The sequence below is a fragment of the Lynx canadensis genome, chromosome B3 (assembly GCF_007474595.2).
Source record: "Lynx canadensis isolate LIC74 chromosome B3, mLynCan4.pri.v2, whole genome shotgun sequence".
Taxonomy (NCBI): Eukaryota; Metazoa; Chordata; class Mammalia; order Carnivora; family Felidae; genus Lynx; species Lynx canadensis.
The window spans coordinates 132,194,308-132,221,628 of record NC_044308.2 but is presented as its reverse complement, the minus strand read 5'-3'; the positions used below and the strand labels follow the sequence as shown (position 1 = coordinate 132,221,628).

At 46.1% G+C, this 27,321-nt stretch overlaps 1 protein-coding gene across 5 annotated transcripts in view; it reads left to right on the top strand.

Moving 5' to 3' along the window:
* The window catches only part of FOXN3 (forkhead box N3), a 175,333-nt gene that overhangs the window by 31,159 nt on the left and 116,853 nt on the right, over window positions 1–27,321 (top strand). For all 5 annotated transcript variants that reach the window (XR_003969659.1, XM_030319760.1, XM_030319759.1 and 2 more), the window contains exon 2: window positions 26,250–26,314. Coding sequence is in view for 4 of the 5 variants with exons in the window: in XM_030319760.1 (XP_030175620.1) it covers window positions 26,250–26,314 (65 nt within the window). In the remaining variant the exon portion in view is untranslated. The remainder of the gene's footprint in view (window positions 1–26,249; window positions 26,315–27,321) is intronic.

The window sequence follows — 27,321 nt, the reverse complement described above, 5'->3', positions numbered from 1 at the left end:
CTCTGAGCTGTCAGCACAGAACCTGACCCAGGGCTTGAACTCACGGACCTCGAGATCATGACCTGAGCTGAAGTCGGCCGCTCAACCGACTGAGCCACCCAGGCGCCCCAAAGTTATGTATCTTTTTTTTTTTTTTTTAATTTTTTTTTTTCAACGTTTTTATTATTTATTTTTGGGACAGAGAGAGACAGAGCATGAACGGGGGAGGGGCAGAGAGAGAGGGAGACACAGAATTGGAAACAGGCTCCAGGCTCCGAGCCATCAGCCCAGAGCCCGACGCGGGGCTCGAACTCCCGGACCGCGAGATCGTGACCTGGCTGAAGTCGGACGCTTAACCGACTGCGCCACCCAGGCGCCCCTAAAGTTATGTATCTTTAAAGGATTATGCTGTTAAAGATTGCAGGTTGGAAATATCAAAGTATTGCCTCGGATGGACCAAGAGACAAGGATCGAGGGAGTGATTCTGAGATCAGACAGGTATTTTGAGGCAGAGTCTGGAATGAGGAGGGAAGGGATATAAGGGTGGTCTTCAGGTCCTAGGATCAGGCTGGACCCTGTGCATTGGTGGCACTTAATCCTCCCCCCCCCCCCCCCCCGCTCCCCGTTAGCTGAGCTGGGGGAGGGGCCTGGGACTCATCAGGGTCAAAGAGCTTCCACTAAATGCATTCGGGGAAATAATCCAAGGCTTCTGAGGTCTGATGATGGGGGCAAAACCCCCTGCTGCAAGCCAGGAAGAATTGAATTTGAGCAAGAATGGATTTTTCCATTCTTTTAGTTTGAGATTCTGAGAGAGATTCCATTCTTTAGTTTGAGCAAACTCAACTGTCAATGGTCACTACAAGTCAAGAGCCCTCACCTTTGGGAGCTGGGAAGGTTCTAGGTTGGCTGACATCGTTGTTGCGTGTGAAAGATGGTTCGAGTGACCACATGCCTGCGTGTGTGAGCGCGTGCACACACGTGTACGCATAGCTTGGGTGTGAGCACATGGCACTCCATGCCAACCTGTCTGTTTCATGTTTCTTCCATCATGGTCTGGGAGTCAGGAACTGAGCTCATCCTGGCCACCATTGTGTCCCCAGGGTTTCAGTGTTGCCAGGCACCTATTAAGCACTCAAGAAATATTTATTGAATGAACGAATCAAGAAAGGCTGGAAGGGGATCGTTTTTTAAGCATTTAGGTGGTAATTTTTAAAGAATGAGGCTGGACATTTTAATCAGTCCCAGAACAATGACTGTTGATATCTCTTAAGCTCTTTTGGTGGCAGTAAGATAAGAAATGAAAGGAAGCTGACAAAACAAGTGACCAAAGTTAAATTTATAGGCCATTAAAAATAAATATGCACTAACTGCCAGAAACCCAGAAACCTAAGTGATTGGGATTACTAGCCTAGTGTAGCAGAGGTATGGTATCGTTTTGTGGTATATTTATAGTTTTCCAGAATTAAAATAGTTTTCTTGTATTTTCCAGGTAATAAGCTAAGACATAATAAAATGGCCAACCAATAACAGTGTGAAGAATTCAATAAAATTGAATTTATTTCCGTGTTGTTAACATTAATGAAAAATTTGGGGGTGGGGGGCACCTGGCTGGCTCAGTCGGTAGAGCACGCGACTCTTGATCTCGAGGTTGTAAATTCGAGCCCCATGTTTGGTGTAGAGATTACTTAAAAAATGCTAAAAAGATTTTTGTTTTTAATTGTGGTGAAAGACACACGCCGTATAATTTATTATCTTAACCATTGTAAAGTGTTGAGTTCAGTGGCAGTATATTCGCATTGTTGTGGAACCGGTCTCTAGAACTCTTTCATCTTGCAAAACTGCCGTTCTGTAGCCATTCAACAACTTTGTATTTCACCCTGTCCCCGGCCCGTGGCAGAACCATTCTATTTTCTGTCTCTGTGAGCTTCACTATTCGAAGGGAGCTCGAATAAGTAGCAGTATGTAGTATTTGTCTTTTTTGCGTCTGGCTCGTTTCACTTAGCATAACGTCTTCAGAGTTCATTCATGTTGTCGCAGGTGTCAGAATTTCCTTCTGCATGATATTCCTTTGCAGGTGCGTATACATTTTGTTTATCCCTTCATCCATCAGCGGACCCTTGAATTGAATCATGCTTCTGCGAACGTGGGCATTGAACATCTTTTCCCGTGTCCCTTTACCCTCACGAACTATGAATGGGATCGAACCGTACGTGCTGCTTTGTAATGTGTGTCTTTACTGGACGCTGCACGATGTACATCTTCTCCTGTCAGTTAGTAATGATGTGCAGTCCTCTTCTGTTATCGTGCAAAGCGTGTGTGCCCTTGTATGGACTTATCTGGTTGTGGTCGCGCGTTTCGGTTGTTCTTCCTTTCCTGATGTTAGAACCGTGCCCCAGTAACCATGGGAAATGTGCACCTTTGCCCCCTTGCCTAGTAATAAAAATAGTAATGGTCGCATCTCAGGCTGGACCCTGCAGAAACGGAGCTTGAGGATTTGGATGTGAATGATTCACTAAGGGAGTATTCTCTGGAGAAGAGGAACAAGGGAGGCAGGGTTGGGAAGGGACCCTGCAGAGAAGTCGTCAAGTCTAGTCCTAGGTCTAGGTTTGATTGGAGCATAATCACCCTGGCAAGATGGTCCCCCTTGAGTCAAGGGGTACTGTCAGCCTCTTACCTTGTGATTCACGGGCCTCTCGGGCCCTCAGCCAAGAGAGGGTCTGAGGAGGTACTGGGTATGTGAGCGGTTAGTGCAGCCCTCAGCCGCTGGGTGTGGGGTACAGTCCCCCTCCTGGTGTGGGTGGGTGGGGCATCAGCACCAGTGCTAACATTTCTATATGCCCCCAATGGTGCTAAGTACATCGGTGCATATTGAATAGTCCTGTGGTCTGGGTGCTCATATTATCTCTAGTTTACAGATGAAGAGCTGAAATTGAGAGAAAGTAAGTAACCAAGTGTCCCACAGCTACTGAGGGGTGGGTAGCCTTGGAAGGCACACTCAGGGCTGTCCTACAGCAGAGCCTGAGCTCTTTCTCCATAGACTGTAGGACCTAACGATTAACTCCTAGAAGTGGAATTGCTGGACCAAAGAGATAGATATTTTATTTTAATTTTTTTCATGGTTATTTTTGAGAGAGGGAGGGGGAGGGAGGGAGAGAGAAAGAAAGATCAAGAGCAGGGGTAAGGCAGAGAGAGAGAGAGAGGGAAACACAGACTCCGAAGCAGGCTCCAGGCTCTGAGCTGTCAGCACAGAGCCCGATGCAGGGCTCGAACTCACGAGCTGCGAGATCACGACCTGAACTGAAGTCAGATGCTTAACCGACTAAGCCACCGAGGTGCCCCACGAGATAGACATTTTAGATATGCACACCTCCCCAATTTTGTCTCCCCACCCCTTTCCCAAGTTGTATCGATTTATATTCCTTCCAACACTCTGTTCTCCTGCCATCTCTGGGTCTTGTCAATCTTTTAAATATTTGCTGATCCAATCAGTAGAGAGCTTTGCCTTAATTTCCCTTTCTTTTATTATTGCTGAGATGGACACCCTTCCCCATGTTTATTAGTTAGCTAGATTTTTTTTTTTTTTTTCCTCAAGCCCTAGTTTTTGGTTAAGGCCTTTTGCTCATCTTTGATGGTCCCTTACACAGAGTGTTGGAATCTTCCAGATGCCCCGCAGGGATTTGAAACGCTGCATTTATAGTGCACTTGTTTCAAGCCAGTGCTCCTTTCTATTTTTAGGCGTTCACTGAGTTCTGTCTAGTCTCTTGCTAGGATCATACTCTTTTAATTATTGTGCAGCGTATTTTAAAAGAGAGAAACTTTTAGGATTTTGTTGTCAGCTCCATGCTAGCTGAAGGTCGCCAAGTCTAGGACATTTGTAGGCCCTCCAGCCCCAAATGAGCATAGATAGAACTCTTGTATTAGCCGTTAATAATGGTTATGCCACTAGATACGTTTCTCCAGTGAAGACACCATGTCTCTTTCCAGCCCTGTCTGTAATACTACCATTTGTATGGCAGGCCCTTTTCTTAAAGGTAGTGGAAGAGTTAACCTTGAACTCAGTCTTTCTTTGAATTACCAGTGTATCAGCTAGTACTGAATTGGCAATTGAGAGAAATTTCGACTCAGAGTGGCTTAGGTATGAGTGAGTATCTGTTAGCTGTATCTCACTAGAAAGTCCAAGAGTGGGTCTGACTTAAGGCAGAACTTATTCCATGGCTTAGTCATCACTGTCTTCGCGTCCATCCCTTGGCATTCTTCGGTGTTGGTTCCATTCTCAGGCAAGCTCCTGGAGGTAAGGTGGCTGCCCAATCCAGCTGAGTCTTTGAAGGTCAAGTCCAGTGGGAAAAGACTGGATCTCCTACCCCCAAATTTGGGCCTGACTGCCACTGGCCTAAACACCAGTAGCTATAACAGTGGACAGTGTATGCTTTTTGACTTATGCCTAGTACCCAAGTGAATTTCGGGAGCCATTAGTAGAAGAGAGAATGGATATTGGCTGGCCAGGAACATTAACATATGTCCTATACATTCCCATTGGTAGAATGGACCTAAATGGTGTAAAGTTCATGATATCAGGCTCAGAGGGGAACCATTTTTAGAGACTGGGGCTTGCCTTGGGTCTGGTGACTTAAGGACTAGGGAATGCCCCCGTTCAAGTGATTCTGTGACTCTGGACCATCTGGGGATGCCAAGGCCATCAGTGATTCTTGGCAGAGCTTAGTGGGGTTCTCATCTTTTCTTTTCTTTTTTTTTTTTATTTATTTTGAGAGAGTGAGTGTGTGTGCGTGCACACGTTCATGCGCAAGTGGGGGAAGGGCGGAGAGAGAGAGGGAGAGAGAGAATCCTAAGCAGTCTTGCACTGACAGCACAGAGCCTGATGCGGGGCTCGAACCCAGGAACCGTGAGATCATGACCTGAGCGGAGATCAAGAGTTGGGTGCTTAAAACCAACTGAACCACCCAGGCACCTCAGGGTTCTCATCTTTTTGATGAGTGAGGCAAGGCTGAAGCCTGCCATTTCATTATTAAACCAGAAAATGACTCCCCAGCACCACAGAAGGACTCACTCTTCTTCTTCAGAGACCAGACATCAAATGGCTGCAAAGGGGTGAAACGCACATTCAGGTGATGGAAAGTCAGAGACGTCCCCCTTGGCAAAGTGCATCTCCTCCCCAGTCTCTCGTTTGGGTTTTGCTGTGACTTAAATGGTTAGCTATGCCCAGATAATGAAGGTTTTACTTTCATTTCTTTTTCTTTGCTTAAAACATAGACTCCTCTTGAAATCCATTCCTCCCTTTAAAAATAAACTTTAAAGTCTAATACCAGAAGCGATCCGTGTAGTGGAAACAGCGGTGGCTGGCTTCCAGGTCTCTCTGTGCCCCTGATCGGTGTGTGGCTGTGGGTGAGTCACAGAACCTCTCCTGATCTCTATTTTCCAGTTTATGAAATGAAATGGTAGCACTAGATGCTGTCTGAAAGTATAGAAATAGGGTCCCAGAATGATAGTCCAAAGCGGCTGTAGTAAATTACAAGTACCGCCTTCAGCTTAAAGGAGAAGGCCCAGGGAGGTTCAAGGGCCTATAAGGAATGATGGCTGGAGAGAGGACCTCAGACCTTGTATTTTAGTTTGGGGTATTGAGTATAAAAAGCAAGGACAACCGTTTTAAAAAAGTAAAAAAAAGAAGTATAATTTATGTGCTAAGAGAAGAGAGAAAATGGAGTCCTATGAAATGCTCAGCTAAAGCCCTCAAAATGCAGAAAAAGAATGGAAGACAAAAATAGGAACAAAGAACAAAGGCAATGAATAGAAAACAATAACAAATATAGTAGATCCTAATCCAACTTTATCAGTAATCACTTCGAATGGTGGTAGTCTAAAGGAACCAATTAAAAGGCAGAGTTTGACAGAGTGGATCAAGAAACAAGACCCAGCTGCATGTTGTCTGCAAGAAACCCGCTTTAAATATAAAGACTCATATAGATTAAAAGTGGATGGATGGAGGAAAATGTACCATGCAGAAACTAACCAAAAGAAAGCGTTAGTAGCTGTGTTAATTTCAGACAGAGCAGACTCCAGAGCAAGGAAAGTTATCAGGAATAAAGAGGGAAGTTACATAATGATAAAAAGTCCAATTCTCCAAGAAGATAAGTTAGAAATCAGTTAACAGAAAGATAATTGGAAAATGCCAACATAGATGGAGATTAAACAACACACTTACAAATAACACATGGATCAAAGAAGAAACCTTGGGAGAAATTTTAAAAATATTTTGAACGGAGTGAAAATTGAAAGTACACCTTATCAAAATTTGTAGGATTCAGCAAAAGGAATGCTTCGAGGGAAATTCATAGTACTGAATGCATACATGAGAAAAGGAGAAAGATCTAAAGTCTGTAAGTTCCCATCCTAGGAAGCTTGAAAAAGAAGGACAAATTAAATTCAAAGTAAGCAAAAGAAAAGAAGTAATGATAATTCGAGCAGAAATCAGTGAAATTGAAAACAGAATATCAGCAGAGAAAATCAATGAAACCAAAAGCTAGTTCCTTGAAAAGTTCAATGGAATCAATAAGACTTTAGCCAGGCTAATTAAGATAAAACGGGAGAAGACACAAATTACTAATATTAGAAATGGAAGAGAGGACATCACTGCAGATCCCAGGGACACTAGAGGATACTAAAGGAATACTGTGAACAGTTCTATGCCCACAAATTTGATGACGTAGATAAAATGCATCAATTCCTTGAAAGACACAATTTGCCAAAACTCACACACGAAGAAATAGACAATCTGAACAGGCCTATATCAGAAAGAAATTGAGTCAGTAATTAATAACCTTCCAAAACAGCAAGCACCAGGCCCAGATGGACTCACTGGTGAATTCTACCAAACATTTAAGGAAGAAATCATACCAGTTCTCTGCAATCTCTTTCAGAAGCAGGGGGAATATTTCCCAATTTATTTGGGGGCCGGCATTGCTCTAATACCAAAACCAGACAAAGACATTACAAGAAACTACAGACCAGTATCACTCATGAACATAGTTGCAAAAGTCCCCAACAAAATATTAGCAAATTGAATCTAACAATGTGTAAAAAATACTCATGTACTATGACCAAGTAGAATTTATCCCAGGTATTCAAGGCTGGTTCAGCATGTAAACATCAGTGTAATCAACAGGCTCATAAATCATAAATATAAATAGCATTTAAACTACTACAAGAAGAAAACAGGATTTTTGTAGCCATCAGGGGAATCCCATACACACGAAAGGCCCACAATGCATAGGCCTCAAGGGAACTACCACCTGAACAGGGAATACCCCATGCTACCCTGAGCTCTCTTGGACTTCAGTCACCCACTCTTCAGTACCCCCTGCCTGTGCCCCCACCTGCCTCTCTCCAAGCCAGGCTGCTCTGCTCTCCCTCCGGCCCCTTTACACTTTATCTAGCCCATGAAGTCCCCTCTGGCCCCAGCTGCCTCCTGGTCTCCTGGGGGCTTCTGCTTCTGTACCTCCTTCCTGAGGTTATTTGTGTAAGTCCAGCCCTGAGGACACCGAGTGGCTCAGCTCCTGCTTTCCAGCCAGGCCAAGGAGGTGAAAGGTGACCCAAAGCAGGTGTTCATTGTGGTCAGCCCTGGTTCAGGGTTCTTCCCTGGCCCTGTCAGCTGCGGCCATTGCTGTGGGCTCGTGTGCTATAACACGTGGCCGTGTGCCTCGTGTGCTTGGCCGGGGGTGCATTTTCCTAGTGTGCGCTCACCAGGTATTGAGCTCACCAGGTATCCTCGGTCACCAAAAAGCGTGTTCCCACTTCAGCCTGAAGATACCAGGATTCTTTTCAGAGAAGTCGGGCCTATGATGGCCCTAGCAGCTGAGTTCCACTTCAGGCAATGGTGTAGAACATCCTGAAGGTAACTCCAGAAGATTCAAGGTCATTTTAGGAGAGCTAATTTCTACCCCGTACGGGTAAATACAGTGTTTTAAGTTTGATATGAATGACTCTCCTGCCCTTCTTCTAGAATTGCCACCATCTTAATACTGACAAAACTTAAAGGTCTTCAGGCCCTTTCTTTCTCTGATGTCAGGTGCAGAGTGTCCCGAAGTTACTTCTCTCTGGCACATCCTCAGGTTTGATTAATGGGATTCCTTTAGAGTTTATTGTCAGTGATTCTGGAAGGCTTGAAAAATTACACTTTTTCTCAGCTTTCGTTGACAGTGGAATTGGGAAGGGTGGTTAGCTGATGAGGGCCATGGTCATGCACAAACCCTAGACTATAACATGATGCAAAACATGTGTCTCTAAAGTATAAGCAGGAGTACAACCTGCCAGTGAGCTTGAAGGAAATACTGAGGCTTGGTAAGTGGAGAGCCCCTGGGGGAGGATAGCAAAAGCAGAGACCTTTGGCCGCTTCAGACTTCAGCAAGAGCACGTCCAGATTTTAATCTGGATCAGTGCTTCCCTAGGAAAGTTTGTGGACATACAGCATTATCTGGTGGGTGGGCGTACTTACACACAAAACGTAATTGATTCCGTATTCCTCTCAGACCTAAAAACAGTACCCGTGTTTGTTCTTAATAACAAAATTACTTGAGTTTGGAAAATGGTGTAGATTTACATGGACCATCTGATGAGTTGCTCTGACTGTCCTACTAATACCAAGATAGAGGAGAAACAATCTAAGAAAAACATTTTGAAGGTTCCAAATAATGATTATTAAATTTAATACTGATTTAATTAGCATTCTATAGAGACTGTTTTCTGGAAATTTTGATGTAGTGGATTCACTAAGCAGCCCAGACCCCAGGCCTTTCAGGGGGAAATGGCTCATTTGCATTGTTTTGATCATGTTTAAAGTTAATCCAAAATCAATTTTTTCTTTTTCAAGAACTGAAACACCACTGTTCTTTATTCCTCTTTAGAGGTCTGCAAACTTTTGTTGGAAAGGACCAAATACTAAATATTTAGCACAAAATCAACATATATATAAATGAAGGGGTGGGTTGTGTCTCAATAAAGTTTTATTTATGGACACTAGAATTTGGATTTCATGTAATTTTCGCATGTCATAATATATTCTTTATTTTAGTTGAGTTGAGTTGAGTTTATTTATTTGAGAAAGAGAGACAGCATGCGTGTGCGCACACACGGGGTAGGAGCAGAGAGAGAGAATCCCAGGCAGGCTTCATGCTCAGCATAGAGCCCCACATGGGGCTCAGTCCCACGACTGTGAGATGACTGCCTGAACTGTTATCAAGAGTTGGACATTTAGCTGACTGAGCCACTCAGGCGCCCCCTTTTTATTTACTTTTATTGTTTCGAATTTCAACCACTTAATGTAAACGCCATTTTTAGCTGTAGGGCGGTACAATTTGATCAGACTCTGTTTGGTTTCTACTCTACCTTTGTAGCTGGTGTCTTGTCTTTTGAGGAAAATATTCCTTTACTCCCCAAAAGATATGTGCATGTGATAGGGGCCCAGACTCTTTCTGTGTGTGTAGCTCTTCTCCTCCTCCAGCTTCCCCTCTAGGTAATGAAGCACCGTCTCTAGACTTGAGAACTTTGATTGCTCAAGACTTTACCACCAGAAACATGGCCCTGATTGGGGGGGGGGGGTGGGGAGGCCAGCTTTGTGGACTCTGAAAAAACTCTAGACTCATTCCCCACCCAGGGAATTCTGAGTGACTCTTGGAATAGAAGGAATTGAGAATGCAGACAAAGGTAGAAACTTTGAGATTCAGGCCGTTGGGTTTTTCAAGCAGATAGCTAAGAGTAGTGAAAATGGTGGTGGTATTCTCCTAATTTCTTTGCAAGTATATCTATTTTAAAAGACTTAGGTGTCTGTGGTGTTTCTTTTCATCCTTATTCTTAGAGAAGTAGGCAAAAGACATACTTCTACAAAATGTAAGCATATGGTTTTGCGTTAGTACAATATTTAGGGAAATTAGAAAAGTTGCAAAAACATCCAGTTTTCCGAAAATGATCTGCGGAGAGTGGACAGTAAGACAAAGACAGATACGCATTGTATTTGGTTAAATCTGTTTAATAGGCATCATTCTTATTAGGATACCCTCCCCAAATCCTTAATAAATATAAAGCTTTTAAATATTTGTCCCGTTTTGTAATTAGTCTCGATTTAGCAGTGGCTCTTCCTGATTTGGGAGGAAGCATGCTTGACTGTTGCCAGGCAACGGCTAATCGCGGTATTAGCTGCCAGCAAGCTGTTGGCAGTAACAGTAAATTCTTTTGTCTTGTTAACAAAAAAATGAGCGTTAAAGATACAGCAGTATATAAAGTCTGTTCTGTTGTTCAAATATATATAACTTAGGCAGTAAATTCCCGTGCTAATATAACCTCGATGTGCTGCTGAAATTTACAATGTGTTCAGAGAACCCGTTCATTCTTGTGCTTGAGCCACACCGAGGCTTCTCGTGGCATGAAAACTCAGAGAAGGGGGCAGTGATGTAATAGAGGTATTATTTTCTTAAGGTCTCCTGAAAAGAATCTGAGGGTTTTTGTTAAATTACGGGTTGTGAACTATCAGCAGACTTGTAGCATAAACATCCCATGTGAGGTCTCTGGTTCAGGAGCTGGTGCCCCCAGTTCCCTGTCACTGACCGCGGTCTCCGTTGCCCGCAGTGAACACCCGGCGCATGTGGTTAAGTCCAGTGGCGGCCAGGACCCTTGTCCCCCCTCCACCTCTGCTCAGCCACACTTGATGCAAGTTTTCTAGGATAAAAACCTCATAATTCTCGCTTTATAAGCAGACCTGGCATGAATCATCCTTTGGACATGCAGAATTAAGAAGGAAGAAAAAACCCACGGTATCATTGGTGCTTCTTTTAAAAAAAATGAAGTTGTGCTATATCCCAGACTAGACCCCAGACCCTTGTCTGCACACCCTTTTCTGGTTACGTGTTTCTAAAGGACGCTGCTGATTGTCTCGTAGGGGCCACACGCCGCCATCAGGCTCTTTGGCATACGTTTTCTCACTTTACGCTTGTACCCGGTGCGGCAGGTGGGGGAGTCACAGCAGGTCCGATGGGCCACAAGGGGAGGAGCTGGGATAAAAGTTCATGTTCCCTCTGGTCTCCAAGCCTACTCTGCCGTCGCCTCAGTTTGGGTCTGGTATCCAGAAAGGTCCAGTTGCCCAGTGACCAATATAAAGCATCAAAGGAACGGCCAAGATGTTGGATGTAGTTCCTTCTTTATTTTCTGGAATTCTAAGAATAGCTTAGAGGTGTGCAACAAGATTTAAAAAAAAAAAAAAAAAGTACCCACATTTATAAGTTCTCTTCTCTCTGCTGCCATATTCTTCACCGCCTCTCCTGCCCCAGCCCCTGCCCCAGGCAGAGTCAGAAATCCCTCACTGCAGCAAGTATCTGTGTCCTGTCTCCACCTTGGTTGTGCTTACAGTGTTTCCCTTAAACCAGGACTTGGATTTTCCCTGCCAACCTCATTGTTCCTTCCAGGCTCCAGCTCAGCAGAAAGAAGTATTACCAGAGGCTGCAAACCCATTTCTGTCCCTTTTCAATGGGTGGGTTTTTTGTGTGTTTTTTTGGTTTTGTTTTGTTTTGTTTTGTTTTACTATGAGCTGAACTCCTTCGGCATCATGTAAACACGTTGGAGTATGTTAACAGCTGCCTCTCTTTTAAAGTGGAACTGGCTCGGAACTAAAAGGGGAACGGCTTTCAGGTTCTGCTCAAGTTTGCATGTGACAACATCAAAGCTATTTTTAGTGGAGTGATCACCAGCAAGAAGCTGAAACCGGCTGCTTTCAACTATAAACAGTGGAAAGGACCGTTTATGCACTGCTGCAGCTCTTGAGTCCATTTATATAGGAGACAAAGGGGTGTGTAAATCTCTTCTTCAAAGTTATGCAGGCATCTTGTGCCTGTTCAGAGCCCCATCACCTCTGCAGAGAAGAGTAATGTTAATTTAGCGCTTGGCTGCCTGGGCTCCAAGTTAAACTAGATGCACCGATAATGGTGAATTATAGGACTGTCCTAGGTGTCCGTTCCGAAAGGCGATGTATAGATGCTGGGAAACATTCAGTAAGCTTTTATTTCCTGTAGATCACAAAACTCAGGAGACAACAGGAAATGAGAGGTGGGTTACATAAACATCCTACTCTAGTGAAAAGAGCATGAGTCACTTTTTAGTGGCAGGACCCTGGCGACTTCACCTTTCAGAATGAAGTTTTCCCTAGCTGCAAAATGAGGACCATGATCCCAGTTCTGTGTACTTTATAAGGCTGGCCTTTTCAGCAGACACTTACTGAATGCCTCCTCTGTGCCAGCCACCAAGAACCTCAGACTAATAGAACAATCGGTCTCCTCCGGAGACTTCACAGTCTATAGCCATATAAACCAATAGATGACAGTGTGATACACATAAAGGGAACAGCATGGGAGTGGCTGGATCAGTTCTGGGCATAGGGAAAGGTGAAAAGGAAACGAGGGGCAGAATTTTCAGAAACACCGAAGAGTTTGCAAAGATGATAATGGAGGGGTGTCTCAAGCAGGGGACCACCGAGTGAGCAGAGGCAGAGCGAGAAGCATTCTGGTGTGTCTGGAGCAACGACAGGCAAAAGAAAAAAAAGAGAAAGAAAAGACAAGGGATGGCAGGGGATGAAGTCAGAGCAAGTTGAGCCAGTCACTTAGAGCTAAGGAACTTGGAAGTAACACCCGGCCACAGGGAGCCAGGGAGTGGTTTTGAAAACAGGACTGACTGGATCGGACAGATGTTCAAGGGGCGCCACCGCCAGTGAAAGCTTGTGCATTTGCAGATACACGAAGCGAAGCGGTCGCAGTTCACATGGTTTAAGCATGCCCTGAGCAGAAACTGTCACCCGGGAGAGGGGAGGGCTGGGACCTCAGGCCCACCCTGGATGCCATGTCACTCTGTTGGGCCTTGCCTTTGAAGAGGGGCAGGTAAAAGGTACAGAAATAGCACACTGGGAAGACCTTTCCAAGCCTGATTGAGTGCTGAGCTCTCCCGGCAAGTTGGGTGGATGGCCCGTGTCCTTCTGGAGCTCTCGGGCCAGCTAGGCCCAACGAGGAGGGGGTGCGCCCCAGGCCTGAAGTGCGGTCAGTGGACACTCGAAGGTGAGTGTAATGCCCAGGCACCAGGAAGCACCATGTGTGCGTGGGAGTCGAGTTCGCCCCGAGGTTTCAGGAAGCTAAGGTTTTCCTGAATATGTTTAAAGCTTCAATTGCATGGTAACTTTTCTATGCCATGGAAATCCAAAGAAGAGGGAAGTGCAGAACAAAACAAAGCAAAACAAACAAAAGAAACCTCGCACAAAGCTACTCGTAATGTTTGTGCAGGGAAGGAATGCTCTGAAAAGTCCCCACGTACTACCAGATTTTGCCGAGTGCAGCCTCCCATATCTATACAATCTCCCGTATCTATAACTTAGGGCCAAGATGTAACATTGCTTTTTTGAAACTCAGGTTTTCTCTGAATTTAATGTACTGCAAAGGAAGCTTTGCAACATTATTTGCTTCATTTTCCTCTAAGACATGGAATGAGTGTTTCTGTAAGTTTTCTAGAAGAATCAAACGTGCTTTCGGTTTCAGGTCAGTTATACGAGTCAGTTGCATAGGCCCTGGCCCAATGATGTGGAAGGAGGACTGGTGGAGTTGGATGTCCAACCACTTACGTGGTTTGCCTGAGCAGGGCTCAGGGTACATGCGAGGACACCACGTTTGAGAACAGGAGAGAGTCACAAGCAAGCAGTGACTTTGGTACAGGTGGTAGGGAAGGTGACCAGGAAGCCCACGTGAGGAAGGAGTGTAGGGAACATCTTTGAGGGGGCGGTCAGATCTTTACGCTCAGTTGCAAATATCAGGACAAAGACATATTTCAGGTGCTGATGTCAATCATAACATTGTTGCCTTGGCGGACAAAAGAGGTTACTATTTGGAAATGGAGGTTGGCGTTGTATCACTTCACAGTCATATACTGTAGGGAAAACATTTCCTAAGAAATGAACTTCTGTGCTGTTACGTGCACCTTCAGCGTCTGTTTGAGTGCCTGGATGTTGATACCCTTGGTGTAACATTCAGGCAGAGGTATTCAGCTCGGTGTCACGAGCTCTCCTAAATCAGCATTTGTGTTTGCAGTCTTTGCGGTAGGGCGTGGGATGGGACTGGCTCTTGTGGGGAGGAAATGAAATAATCAAGGTAAATCACAGTTTTCCCCAAAATAGGTCAGTTTCCCATCTGTGACCGGTGTTGAGCATTGCAGAAAGTACCAGGAATCAGACTGTATCAAAAACTTGGATTCAACCTTGGATCCACATCTCGTGATCTCTACAAGCCTGAATGATGATGAGTAGATCATAATGACTTTAGTCTCTATTAGGGAGGTTTTTCTCTGAAAGTTGTATCCGTTTGACAGAATAATGGGAGGTAACGTTATTAGCCTTATCTGCATTGGGCGATGTGTGGTTGTATGTCATGGCCTCAAAACGATGCTGCCGTCCTGGGACAGAAGATACGGACATGAGCCGCCCTTCCTGCCTCTGGGTTACGGGAGATGACCCAGGGATGTGTAGGACGCTTGCCGCTGAGTTCACAGCAAAACGATGTTTTCACTTAAGAGGCATTTCCTCTTAAAGGAGTCAATTCTTATGTAAAGGTTTCCCTACTGTCACTTGTCTCCAGCTACACTGATTCTGCTTCAAGTCTCCAGTTGGTTCCACATGTTCAACCGGGTTCCTGGTACCCGGTCGAGACCTCCACAGGACCACTGCAGGGGAGAGAGGAGAGAAGAGCTGGATGTCGTCAGTCACGGAGCCCCTCCAGCCCTGCACGTCCAGAGGGCAAGGCTGGGAGCTGTCCCTGAGCCCCCTTTGCCATTCCATCTTAGAGAACTGCCATCAGCAGACAAGCTGCTCCTTGAGGGGGCCTGGTGTCTATATTCATGGGGCAGCAGTACCAAGACTGGGAAAGTCCTTGGGGAATCCTCCAGATTTCAACCCCACCCTCCACCCCCCAGAACGCACCCAACAGTATACTAAGCGACTATTCCTGGGGCTGTGATGGTCATCAGCGTTTATGGAGCACTGAGGACCAGGCTGTATGTTGAGTGTCCAGCTCGGGGGATGAGACCTTTGGAGGGTCTGCAGTGTCCCCGGGGAAGGCAGCTGGAGAAACAGCGAGACGGTTGGTACTGAAGTCCATGTGTCCCGGACAGTGCTGTCAGACCTCCGGGAAGAGACAGATGAGGGTCAGATCCAGTTAGTCCTCATGGAAGAGAGAAGATTATTGATGGTTCGTGTCCAACAAGAGGCTCTATTGTCTAGTTTCATTCATGGCATAGTAATCGAGGGAGCCAAGGTCAGTGGTCTCACAGCTATGTGTCCAGGGCTGTGTGTCATCCTCTGTACAACCCTGAATCCTTTGTCTATTTTCCCATCCATGTCCCTGTCTCTTGGAGGACAGGATGGTTTCTAGACTACCATGTCCCCATAGCAGGTGTAAAAGCATGTTTATTCAATGAACGGACACATGAGAAAGGGTGGGCAACCCCAACCCCATTTTGAGAACCTTGGGACAGTAGAGCAGAGCAGCACCACCTGCCCCATAGTATCTACCAGTCACTAGGCAGTGTCTGCTTATTTTATTATCTATCTATCTATATATCTATATATCTATTATTTATCTTAACATTGTAGCAAAACGCATATAATACAAGTTTATCATCTTAACCATTTGGGGGAGTGGGCAGAGCAAGAGGGAAAGAGAGAATCCCAAGCAGGCTCCACGCTCAGAGCAGAGCCTAATGTAGGGCTTGATTCCACGACCCTGGAATCATGACCTGAGAAGAAACCAAGAGTCAGACGCTTAACCGACTGAGCCACCCAGGTGCCCTGCCCCTTAACCACTTGGTTCAGTGCAGTTCAGTACATTCATTTGTTGTACAACCATCACCACCACTGATCTCCAGAACTTTTTCATCTTCCCAAGCTGAAACTCTGTACCCATTTAAACAGCAGCTCCCCAGTCTCACCCTGGCAACCACCATTCTCCTTTCTGTCCTTTGGGATTTTGACTACTCTAGGTACCTCATCTGAGTGGGATCCTACAGTCTTTGTCATATTGCGACTGGTGTATTTCGCTTAGGTCAACGTCCTCACGGTTCACCTGTGTCACGCATGTGTCAAAAGGTCCTTCTTCTAAGGCTGGGTCCCACCATGTGTATATACCATGATCTTTGTCCCTTCCTCCGTTTGTAGACATTTGGGTGGCTTCCATTTTTTGCTTATTGTGAATAGTGCCGCTATAAACAAGGGTGCACAATGATCTCTTTTGAGTTCTTGCTTTCAGTTCTTATTTTGTGTACGTCCAGAAGAGGAACTACTGGATCCTATGGTAATTTTTTGAGGAACCTCCATACTGTTTTCCATAGTGACTACACCGTTTTAAGGGAATATTTCAGTTATTTACCTCTTCCCGTGTGTGTGTGTGTGTGTGCGTGTCTTGCCTTTCCTCTGTGAGTTTTGCAAACGTAGTCTTCCTCCCTTCTGCTCAGTTTATGTCCTTTGAACCAGATTAGTTAAAATCTGGCCCGATGGGCAAGTTTGAGTTAATGCTACGATAGGTTGGGTGGGCCACACCTGCACAGGTGGCCCAGACTGGGGAGCTATTGGCTATCTCCCGTCCCTCCACTTTTAGAAAGCAAAGTGTATCCCCATTGGCCGCCCTGGCAGATGTCTCCTGGGAAGTCCCAAGCTGCTCCAAAGATTGAGCTAGAACCAAACTGGCCCTAGACTTGTAGCTCTTGGAACAGCTGCTCAGCCTTCCTCAACTCCACCATGTTAATTGTGATTAGTAGGTTCATTTGCATCTAAAAGGAGTTGTTTTCTTATCAGCACCATTGAGTTGGGAACCAGTGTGCTCCATTTATATAGAGTGGCCCATTTTAACCAGGCCCATTAAGCAGTAAAAGTAAATGTGGGTGTTTTACAAATGCAAATATATCATGCAAATAATGTACTTTATGCTGAATGATGCCTTGGTTTTCATATGTAAAATTAGAAACTGTGTAGAGCGGAGATAATGATAAACACCTTTGCATCTGTTCATGAAATGTATCATGAGCTGTATGCATCTGAAATTGTAGCTGGGGTTTCAAGCAGTATTTCTTCAGTATACTCAAACATGCATTCCATATTATCAGAAATATACATGTACTTATCTAGTTATTTATATATTCCTAAGTAATCAAGAAATCACAGAAAAGAGTAATCTAAATTACCTAACCTATTACTTACTGTCAGTGATGAGATTTTTAATTTTGTTTCCATTTTTAAAGATTTTTAAGTTTTTATCTGAGCTGATGATAGTGGAGGAAGAAATGTTACTATACAGGCTAGTTCTTTTGTAAGAGACTTAATTGTGTCCATAAGAGATTTTTTAAAAATCCTTAGTGTTTGAAGTAATTCTCTTTTATGACCTACAGTAGCATTTCTGTTGTTTTATAAAATTCACCAAGTAGAATAATGACACCCATGTTCTGTGTACATCAAACTTGGCCACATTCGAGGAGGGAAGTCACCTTCAGTCTCTGCCCACATGGGGTTTCTGCTCTTTGGAAGTCAAGACACAGACCTATGGAAAGTGAATTAAAGGTGTAAAAAGACGTCAGATCAGAAAATACGGCAGAATATGATCAATTCCCAGTTGGCTGTACGGGCAGTAATTACTAGACCAGTTCAGAGTAGGGGAGAGGTCCCAGGGTGGCAGTGACCAGGAACATTCTCTCCCTGGGATCTGTGATTTGAGTTGAGCCATAAAGGACAGATTTGGACCTGAACAAGAGAGGAGAACAAAGGAAGAGGACATTTCAGGCAGGGGGAAACAGAATTGGCTTGAATGGGCCTTGGAAGTATATGGGGTCCATGTGTCTTCTGGAAACCTGCTCAGGTGACATACTGGGGAACAGGGGGAACACGCTGGGGAAGATCAAGGCTTCTGACGGGCAGAGAACCTATTGGCCTTGATTCTGCCCTGCAAGCGACTGGTTTTCACACACTTTTGTAATCACCAAACTCTTCAAGTGAGAAATTATGTGGAAAGTCAGTATATAAGACACGTGAAAAATCACATGCTTTGTTGACATTGGAGCAGGACCTCACTAGGCACCCATTCCCCCACCCCCACCGTTGGACACCTCCCGAGGGCCTCCTGAGGAGCAGTCGGCAAAGCAAGGGCAGAGCACACGAAGACGCTGTGCTTGGAGAAGGCTGCTAAGGTGTTAGACAGGGCGGCCTGGGATTGGGGGGGTATTGTTGGGGCGCTAGTGAGAACACCTGCATGTGGTTTGACCCACTAGAGCAGAAACACAAGAGACCTTGGAAGGAAAGGGTTGGCAGCAGTGGGTGACAGTATGGGAGAGGAAGGTGTTGGACACTCCAGAATTTTGAACTTGAGCATGTTACGGGTGATCACCAAAGGATGGAAATTTTTTTTTCGTTTTTGTGAGGAATGCTGAGTTACACTGTAAACATTGGATAGGTGTCAGCTCAGACACCCAGCAGGTGTCTCAGTGTTGCAGGCAGTGAGTGTACCATGGGGAAAGAGAGCCAGCCATAGCCATGGACACTGTTGTGGGTTGAGTCGTCTACCACCCCCTCCCGTTCTATGTTGATGTCCTAACAGTAATACATTAGAATATGACCTTATTTGGAAATAAGGCCATTGCAGAAGTAACTAGTGAAGATGAGGTCATACTGAAGTAGATGGACCCCTAAGCGAATATGAAAAGGGGGAAATTTGGACACAGATGAGCACACACTCGGAGAATGCCATGTAAACACGAAAGGAGAGACAGGGCGGTGCATATGTAAGCCAAGGAATGCCGAAGATTGCCATCAACCCGCGGAAACTCAGGGAGAGGCATGGAACAGATTCTCGCTTATAGCCCTTAGAAGGAACCAACATTGACCGTGGACTCCGAGCCTCCAGAATTGTAAGACAAGAAATTTCTGTTGTTTAAGTCACTCATCTGTGGTATTTTGTTATGGCGGCCCTAGAGGACTCACAGAAACATGAGAAACCCAGGGCAGTGTGGAAGTGCCCATGGGGACGACCAAGGAGGCAGAGGCGGAAAGCCCAACCCTTCGTTTACGTGATCGGTGGGGTGACAGCCAAGGGTCATGTCAGGACACAGCCAGAGATAACGTTCCACGGTCTGCAGAGAAGGTCAGCTGGAGACGTAGAATTGGAAAAGCTAGATTTTCCATGGGTCCATGAACTCTTCTAGGAAAGAAATAGGAGGAGAAAAGAGAGAGGGCTAACGTTCTTGGAATGCCCATAATTATGGGGTCCAGGCTGGACAGAGCTCACGGGACATAGAGTAAGGAGAGTGGGATGAGGAGAACCAGGCCAGAAGGGTGTTTGAGGTTAAAATTGGAAAGGATTTTAAAGGGATAATGTCTAAGTAATTAAATAGGTAATGTCAAAAGTCATAGAGTTTATGTAATCAGGAAAATAAAGGCAAGCTTCTCTTGTGAGCACATGGAGGAGGGGAGGGAGGCTGTCATGCCATCAAGGGCCCTTTGCTCGACGTGAGAGGAGTGTGGCCAGTCCTTGGAGACAGCGATGTGCTGGGGTCAAGGCTGGGCACGCATGCCAGCTTGGGGGCTTTGTTAGCGCATGGCAGAGCTATGAGAGCTGAGGAGAGAGTCTGGATACTAGTTGAAGTTTGATGATGGGTGCGATAAGAAGTTACTAGCCCTCAGAAGGGGGAGGCGAGTGGAGGCAAAGGGTCCAAGGGGTAGTAGAAGGAGGATAGGTTCCAGAGGAAAAGAGGCCAGTAGGATGCCACTTTGCAAGGAAGAAGGTACAGACACAGGTAGAAATAACGGAGCCTGAGTGAGCTTATGCAAAATGGCTTTGGTTTTAGAAAAGAGGAGGTGACATTGCCTGATGGAGGTGTGGAGAGGGAGGTCTGGGATTTGGCAAGTGGGAGAAGATTGGGGCCAGCCTAGCTGGGTTGCTGACCACCAAGCCAGTGGTCCTCACCTGGAGACAGTTTGATATCCCAGTGGTGGCAGTATCCGGAGATAACTATAGTTGTCACAACAGGGGAAGGGTTGCTACTGGTATCTACTGGGTCGGGACCGGGAAGGCTGCCGAAGATCCCAAAATGCACAGGACAAGCCCCCATGACAAAGAGCTCTCCCGCCCCAGATGTCAGAGCAAAGTGAAGAAACCCTGGGGAGGTCCACAACGGTTCTCCCTCCCTGGGGAGGTTCTCAGACGTGTCCAAGGAGGGAAGCCTTCAACTTCACAGTGTGCTGGGTGGACCGTTTTGAAACATTGACCATCGCTCTTACTCCAGGCCCCTCTGTCCGGTTCTCATGGTTGTTTCAACCCCCAGCACATCCAGGGCCTTGGCTGTGATGGGCACCCAAGAACTCTTTGCGACATGATCCAGTTGGAGGCAGGATGCGTCTCTAGTTTTCACACTTGGCTAAGGTAACAAAGTGACTGCGTTTCTTCCCGTGGTCCGTATTTTGCCCTCAGGGTGATCTTGCCATGCTCTCCGTTGTAGCTTTTGTGGTCACGGATCGTTTTTGTCTAAGTGTTTCAGAAATGCCTTCCCGAAAATTGGCCAGTGCTGGTCTGTGTCCACCTGACCCGGAAAGGTCACTGTGGCGGCCGCACTTGCCAGTTTGGGTCTGCGCAGGTTTCGGTGCAGAGTTCTCTCTTTTTATTTCAGCTTGCTTTATTTAGAGTGGGTGGCATCTCCGAAGCTGCTTCTCACAACCTATTGAGTTTTAGAAACTGTTGGTGGCTACTTGGGGCTGAGGAACATTTGCAATGAGCTAAGCATCCAGAAAGGAAAGAGGAAGATGAAGGTGTGGCTGCCTCATCTGTTCCAGAAATGAAGAGCCAAACTGGGAAAGTGAGCAAGACGGAGGGGAAGTGGTGGCACCGAGCACGTCACTTCAGTTCTCCGAACCGAATCGTGGGTCGTCAGGATCACCGCCGGGATTCTTGCGGCGTACTGAGCATCCGTTGTTGCGTTTCATTCCCCGACACTACGTGCTGTCATTGCCTCCAGGTTGCGGGCATGGAGTTGAGACTTGGCCAAGTTGAAAGGCGTTCAGGCTCTGTTTTGCACAGACTCCTGAGTCCAGATCTTGTGCTGTCCCCACCACACCGTGGACGGAACCAGGCAGCCACTGAGATCCCTTTGAACGCCCTCATGCCCTGTTTTATCTGGAAGGTTATAAAAGTATCAAGAGTGTCCCCAAGAATTCTGAACGTTCGTCTATGCTCTTTAGTGGTGCTTCTCAAATTGTGAGCGATACTTTATGAAACTTGATCCCTTCTTACGTGTGTTTCTGTCCAGCCTGCTCTGATTTCTTCATCCCGAACTTCAGTGACTGGCGTCTTTCACCCAAGGAGTTTGTGGTCGTATGTGTTATAGGTCACATTTGTTTTTCTGTTATTTCCTGGTAATGAGCCTACAGTTAGAGTTAAAACACTAGACTTTCAAGTATGGGGTTGGAGGGGGTGGGGGGGGATTTCCCCATTATTGCAAGTGCTTCCAGTGTTTGATTTCTGGGTAAACACAGTCTGGTGGTAGACGTCACACGTCCAAAGGGATGGCCTTCACATTTTGATTCCGGTGCTAAGAATATGACTGGAGGCTGTTCAGTTGCCTCCAAGTATTGGGCAGGCTCTGGCCTCTGTAAATACTAGATCCGGACAGGCTGGTCTCACTATATCCGTTTCCGTGTCCTTAGTTTGGGTTTTCTGCTTTTTAGTGTGCTGTGGACCTTTCTAGCAGAGCTGCTACCTGTTCCTCCACAGACACAGCACATAGGTTGGTCCTTCGCCGCCTGAAACCCTTTAGACTTTGAGTTCTTTCTTCTGGTGTCTATCTTGCACTTCTTCCTTCACTCGTTGGCTCTCCGTCATTTTAGGTTTAAAAAGTTTAACTGTATTAATATATATATAACATTAAATATTACCATCTTAACTGTTTTTTTCAGTGCACAGTAGCGTTAAGTACACTGACGTTGTGTAACCAATCTCTAGAATTCTTTTCATTCAGCTTAGAGCACTGCAATTCTATGCCCATTAAATGATTCTTTTTTTGAAAAAAATTTTTGGATTTCGTGTATTTTTGATAGAACACAAGGCGGGGAGGAGAAGAGAGAGGGAGACAGAATCTGAAGCAGGCTCCAGGCTCTGAGCTGTCAGCACAGAGCCCGACGCGGGGCTTGAACTCACAAACCATGAGATTGTGACCTAAGCTGAAGTTGGACGCTCAACCTACTGAGCCACCCAGGCGCCCAAGATACATTCATTCATTCATTCATTCGTTTAGAGACAGAGAGAGACGGAGCACAAGTGGGGGATGGGCAGAGAGAGGAGACACAGAATCTGAAGCAGGCTCCAGGCTCGGAGCTGTCAGCACAGAGCCCGACGCGGGGCTCGAACCCACAGACCATGAGATCATGGCCCGAGTTGAAGCGGGTTGCCCAACCGACTGAGCCACCCAGCCTCCCCCTCCCCCTTCTTCTCCCCTCGGCCCCTGGAAGCCTGTGTTCAGCTTTCTGTCTCTATGAATTTGACCGCTGTAGTCTAGTACAGTATTTGTCCCTGTGTGTCTGGCTTGTTTCATTAGTATGATGTCCTTGAGGTTCACCTCAAGGTGTAGTATCCTATTGTGGTGGTGATGGTATCCTGTTCTCTCTTTTACGGACCAACAGTTCACATTTGGTAGCTGAGTTCTTAGAAAAAAGTACTTTTCTTCTTTTGCTTTTCATTACCCTCACAGAAAGTCCAGACCAGTGTGTGGGTCTTGGTTAGTTACAGTTGTCTGGGTCTCACGGCGATGGAGGCTCACGAGAGGAGGGAAAACCCATGCCAGATCGCATCATTATGCCAAGAGCCACCTTAGGGCTGTACAACCTGTTAACCCACGGTGTCCCCTGGGGAGTTCAAAGTAATGCAGCTTCGATTGTACAGCACTTCCTGAGGGCTAAGACTCAGCAGCCGCTGGGTCTGCTGTTCGAGATGGTATCATCCCTCCCTTGGGATTTTTGCTGGCTCAGCTCTGATCTTAATGACCATCCGGATCAATGTGCTCAAATGCCAGGTCACACGCTGCCTTTCTGGCAGACGAGGCCCTCTTCACCTGTTGGTCAGTTTCCTTTGTCGCAAGTGGGTTTGTCGTGTAGCGCTGAAGGTCATGGAATTTTGCTGGAGCGTTATTGAAATGAGACATTGGTGGACCCCACGTTGTGGTGTCTGCTAATTATGAGCCCACGTGTCTGTCTTTCACATGCGGTGAGCCCGATTGCTTTTTCTAGCCTGGAATTTTGCCTTGAGATTGTTTTTGTTTGTACGTTTGTTTGTTTCAAGTTTTCATTTAAATTCCAGTTAACATATAGTTATACGTAATACTAGTTTCAGGGGTAGAATTTAGCGATTCATCACTTACGTGTAAACCCCAGTGCTCGTCACGACAAGTGCCCTCCTTAAGACACATCACCCATCTAACCCATCTCCAACCCACCTCCCTCCTTCAACCCTCAGGGTATTCCTATAGTTAAAAGTCTCTTAGGGTTTGCCTCTCTCTCTCTCTCTCTCTGAGGGACCATCCAAAAGAAGCGTGTAGATTCTCTGGCTAGCGAGCTCCAACGCTTCGCAATTAACATGACAGGAACCAGCTTTACTTGAGCTAGAAAGAGACCATAGGTGAATTCATCACTGACAGTGGGAGCCAGGTAAGAGCAGGTGGGTGGGCCAGTCCCAAATCTCTGTCCACGCCTGGAGTACTGATTACGTGGGCAGTGGTGCAAAACTACCAGAATAGTGATCAGTGACTTAGGTACGTTAAAAGGATGCTGTAGAAATTGCTGAGTAGATTTCTATCATACAGAGAATTTTCCTTATCTTAAACCACTGGATTTACGCGACCTCGGTTCCCCACATTTACTCCATTCCTGGCGTCTAGTCAGTTTTCCGCCAAATCAAGGTCAGGATAAAGAGGAGATTTGGGTGGAAGTAAGCTGGATATTCAGGCTCCTGCGGTAATACTCAATTACTGAATGCTCTCAAAGCACCAGCTCCTCTATAATGAAGTCCTCAGTTTTTAAATATCTTTAGAAGTCAGGTGATTCAGGATCGGCAACAGCCAGCTTGCTGTTTCCTGCTTTCTTGTAAAAATAAGATGGTAAAATTCCAAGGAGCTGGCTGGAGTTGCTAAAAGATAATCTTGAGCGTTTTAATGCACGTTATTTTTCATGCATCTTTGAGCCTTAAAGGCCTCCACAAAATAGGACAGGAATCAGACGAAAGAGAAATCAGCTTGCCATGATCCTGCAGCCCCGAGACCCCGCCAGATCTGGTGTCCTGTGTGTCAGCCTGGCCATCCAGAGGCCACAACGGCCAGAGCTTAGAGGGCTGCCGGAAAAGCTATAGGTTCGGTGCATTAATCTTGCTTCCTACTCTGAGTATAGCCCACCCCAAACACAACAAAACCCTTACATCAGGGTTCGTAAGTGCGTGTTTTCCAGCATGTTTGACATTATTTTGATGTTTAACCGTGTTTTTATGTGCTGTAGCGCTTTTCTGCCTCCCTCTCCGCCCCTCACCAATCACGTAACGCGTCCCTATACCTGCTGTGCTGTGACGTCTCTGGTAATGAAATTTTGGTCAACAGAATGTGTCACTGGGGTTGCTCCTTGTTAACAGTATTGATTGCCATCCTGTTAGTACCAGAGACCCTGGCTGATTGGTAAAGTGTTCGTTACATAGCCCCTCAGATGTCTTACTATGTGTGCACATGTCCACTGAACTTAAAAATCTGTTACCAGACCAACTTCTCCCTTTTGTGCTGAGATCGACAGCGCATTAACCAGTTATCATGTGCCGTGGACTATTTTAGTGAAGGTAATTTATACTGCCTCCTGCGTTGGATGTAGGAACGTTTTTGACTAAGTGCTTTCTAACATTAATCTAAACCGATCCTTGATTTAGAATAACCTACTTCCCGCTCTAAGGATATTTTACTAAGACTGGCTTGATTCTAAAGTTTCTCTCTGGGTGTCTTAAAACCGTGAAAACGCTCATCTATAAACGTAGTAAAGTGTCTTTGTATATACTGATCTTCCTTATTTTCTTGCCTCTCCTCTTACCAGACTGTGGGCGGTAGCACATCTACAAAATGTTTTATAGGCTACGGAGTGCAACACTGTAAGCCAAGAAATTGAAAACAGGATACAAAACGAGGGGATGGGGGAGGGAGGGAGGCCATCACAGCTCTTTCTGTAACGTTAAGGATTTGGTGAGGATAAAGGCCGAGGAAGGCAAGGTCGCATTTCTCACAGGCAGGTGCCACTAGGAAGTGACAGAAAACCCACTTGGTCCCGGCAGACACAGATCGAAGTTCTCTGCCACGTAAATTCATAAAATTAGGAATAAATTAGCAACCATTCTGAAGTTACAAGTTGTGACGTTGAACTGCGTGAATTTGCCATGTCATTTACCCGCAAGTGATTTCAGTGCCCAAGAGGGAGAAGGGTCAGGACGGTAACTGGGATACCCACGCAGACAGGTTCTGCCCTGTGAAATACGAAGCCCATTCAACTGAAACCTCATGGTTTTTTTTTTTTAATTTATTTTTTATTTATTTGATTTTATTTTTTTAAACGTCTGTTCATTTTTGGGAGAGTGCAAGGTGGGGGGGGAGGGGTCCGGAGAGGGGGACAGAGGATCTGGGGTGGACCCCGCACTGGCAGGCAGCCAGCAGCGAGCCCGGTGCCGGGCTCGAACTCGTGACCCGCGAGATCATGACCTGAGCTGAGGTCAGATGCTCAACTGAATGAGCCACCCGGGTGCTACCCAAACCTCACGGTTTTTAAAGATGCATTTCCATGGGGCGCCTGGGTGGCTCGGTCAGTTAAGCATCCCACTTCGGCTCAAGTCATGATCTCACAGTTCATGGGTTCGAGTCCTGTGTCGGGCTCTGTGTTGACAGCTTAGAGCCTGGAGCCTGCTTCGGATTCTGTGTCTCCCTCTCTCTCCCTGTCCAGTCTCAGCTCATGCTCTGTCTCTCTTTCAAAAAAAAAAAAAGGGCAACGAATAAATGTTTTTAAAAAAAATTAGAGATGTATTTCCAGAGGGTGAGGGTGTAAATAATGCATCAGTGGGAAAGCATGACTTCTAGGTGATACATTTGGAGAGGTGGTTGTTCCGAGTGTAAATGAGCCCATGCTCACACTGGCTTCTCTTGTGTTTCAGCACATCAGGTCCATCCATCTGGCCGGGCAGTACCTTCTTCAAGAGAAATGGAGCCCTTCTGCAAGGTAGGTGTCTAGGAGCAGCCCTCCCCACCCCCTCGCTCTACGCCCTTGCGCTGGGTAGCAGGTGGGAGAGCGCTGTCCTCTTAAGGAGCGGGCACTGTCTGAAGAAGTGTGACTGCTGTGCGTTGGGGCTCTTTGTCCCGTCTCTTTATTTCTTCCTGCTCACGTCTCCTGGTTGCTATGAATTGTTATTCCGAATCTGGGACTGGTTCTTTGGTTTGCCACCACTGGTCATATTCCAGAAGCGTCCGGCTTGCTTTGGTGAAACTGGAATCATGTGGCAGTCAGGATACGACAGTAGCATAAATGGAGCTGGTTAAAGACAAAACGGAACAAAACAAAACAAAACAAAAACCCTGTTATGTGTTTTCAGTGCTTGGGTCAACGAGGAATGTTTGGGGGGTTCCGGCACTTTGGTTATTGTGGTGGTTCCACTCGTTCCTTGCTGTCCCCTAACATCCGCGTGTGCCTGGAAGGTCGGTTGCCTGTGGTTTGTTCCGAGGCTCGGAGGTGAGCCACCCCTCTCCTGTCCCGACGACTGTCCTTTGCAGGGGGACATCCTTTCTGTTGTCCAGCCCACCCTTCGCTGCTTTGCCGTCAGTCCTCCCCAGCGTGCTCAAAGAATTCCAACTGCCGTTCATCTCTACTTTTGCTATTAAGTTTCTTTTGAAACGGCCAAATAAAGTTGAAGAATAAATGGTTAAAAGTAGCCAGAAGAGGGGCGCCTGAGTGGCTTAGTCAGTTAAGCCTCCAACTTCGGCTCAGGTCATGATCTCGCGGTTCCTGAGTTCGAGCCCCGCGTCGGGCTCTGTGCTGACAGCTCAGAGCCTGGAGGCTGCTTCAGATTCTGTGTCTCCCTCTTTCTCTGCCCCTCCCCTGCTTGTGCTCTGTCTGTCTGTCTCTCAAAAATAAATAAACATTCAAAAAAAGAATTAAAAGTAGCCATAAGATGCCTTCTGGATAATGCTGGGTTATCTCTGTTAGAGATGTCTGCTGTGCAAGTAAGCTGG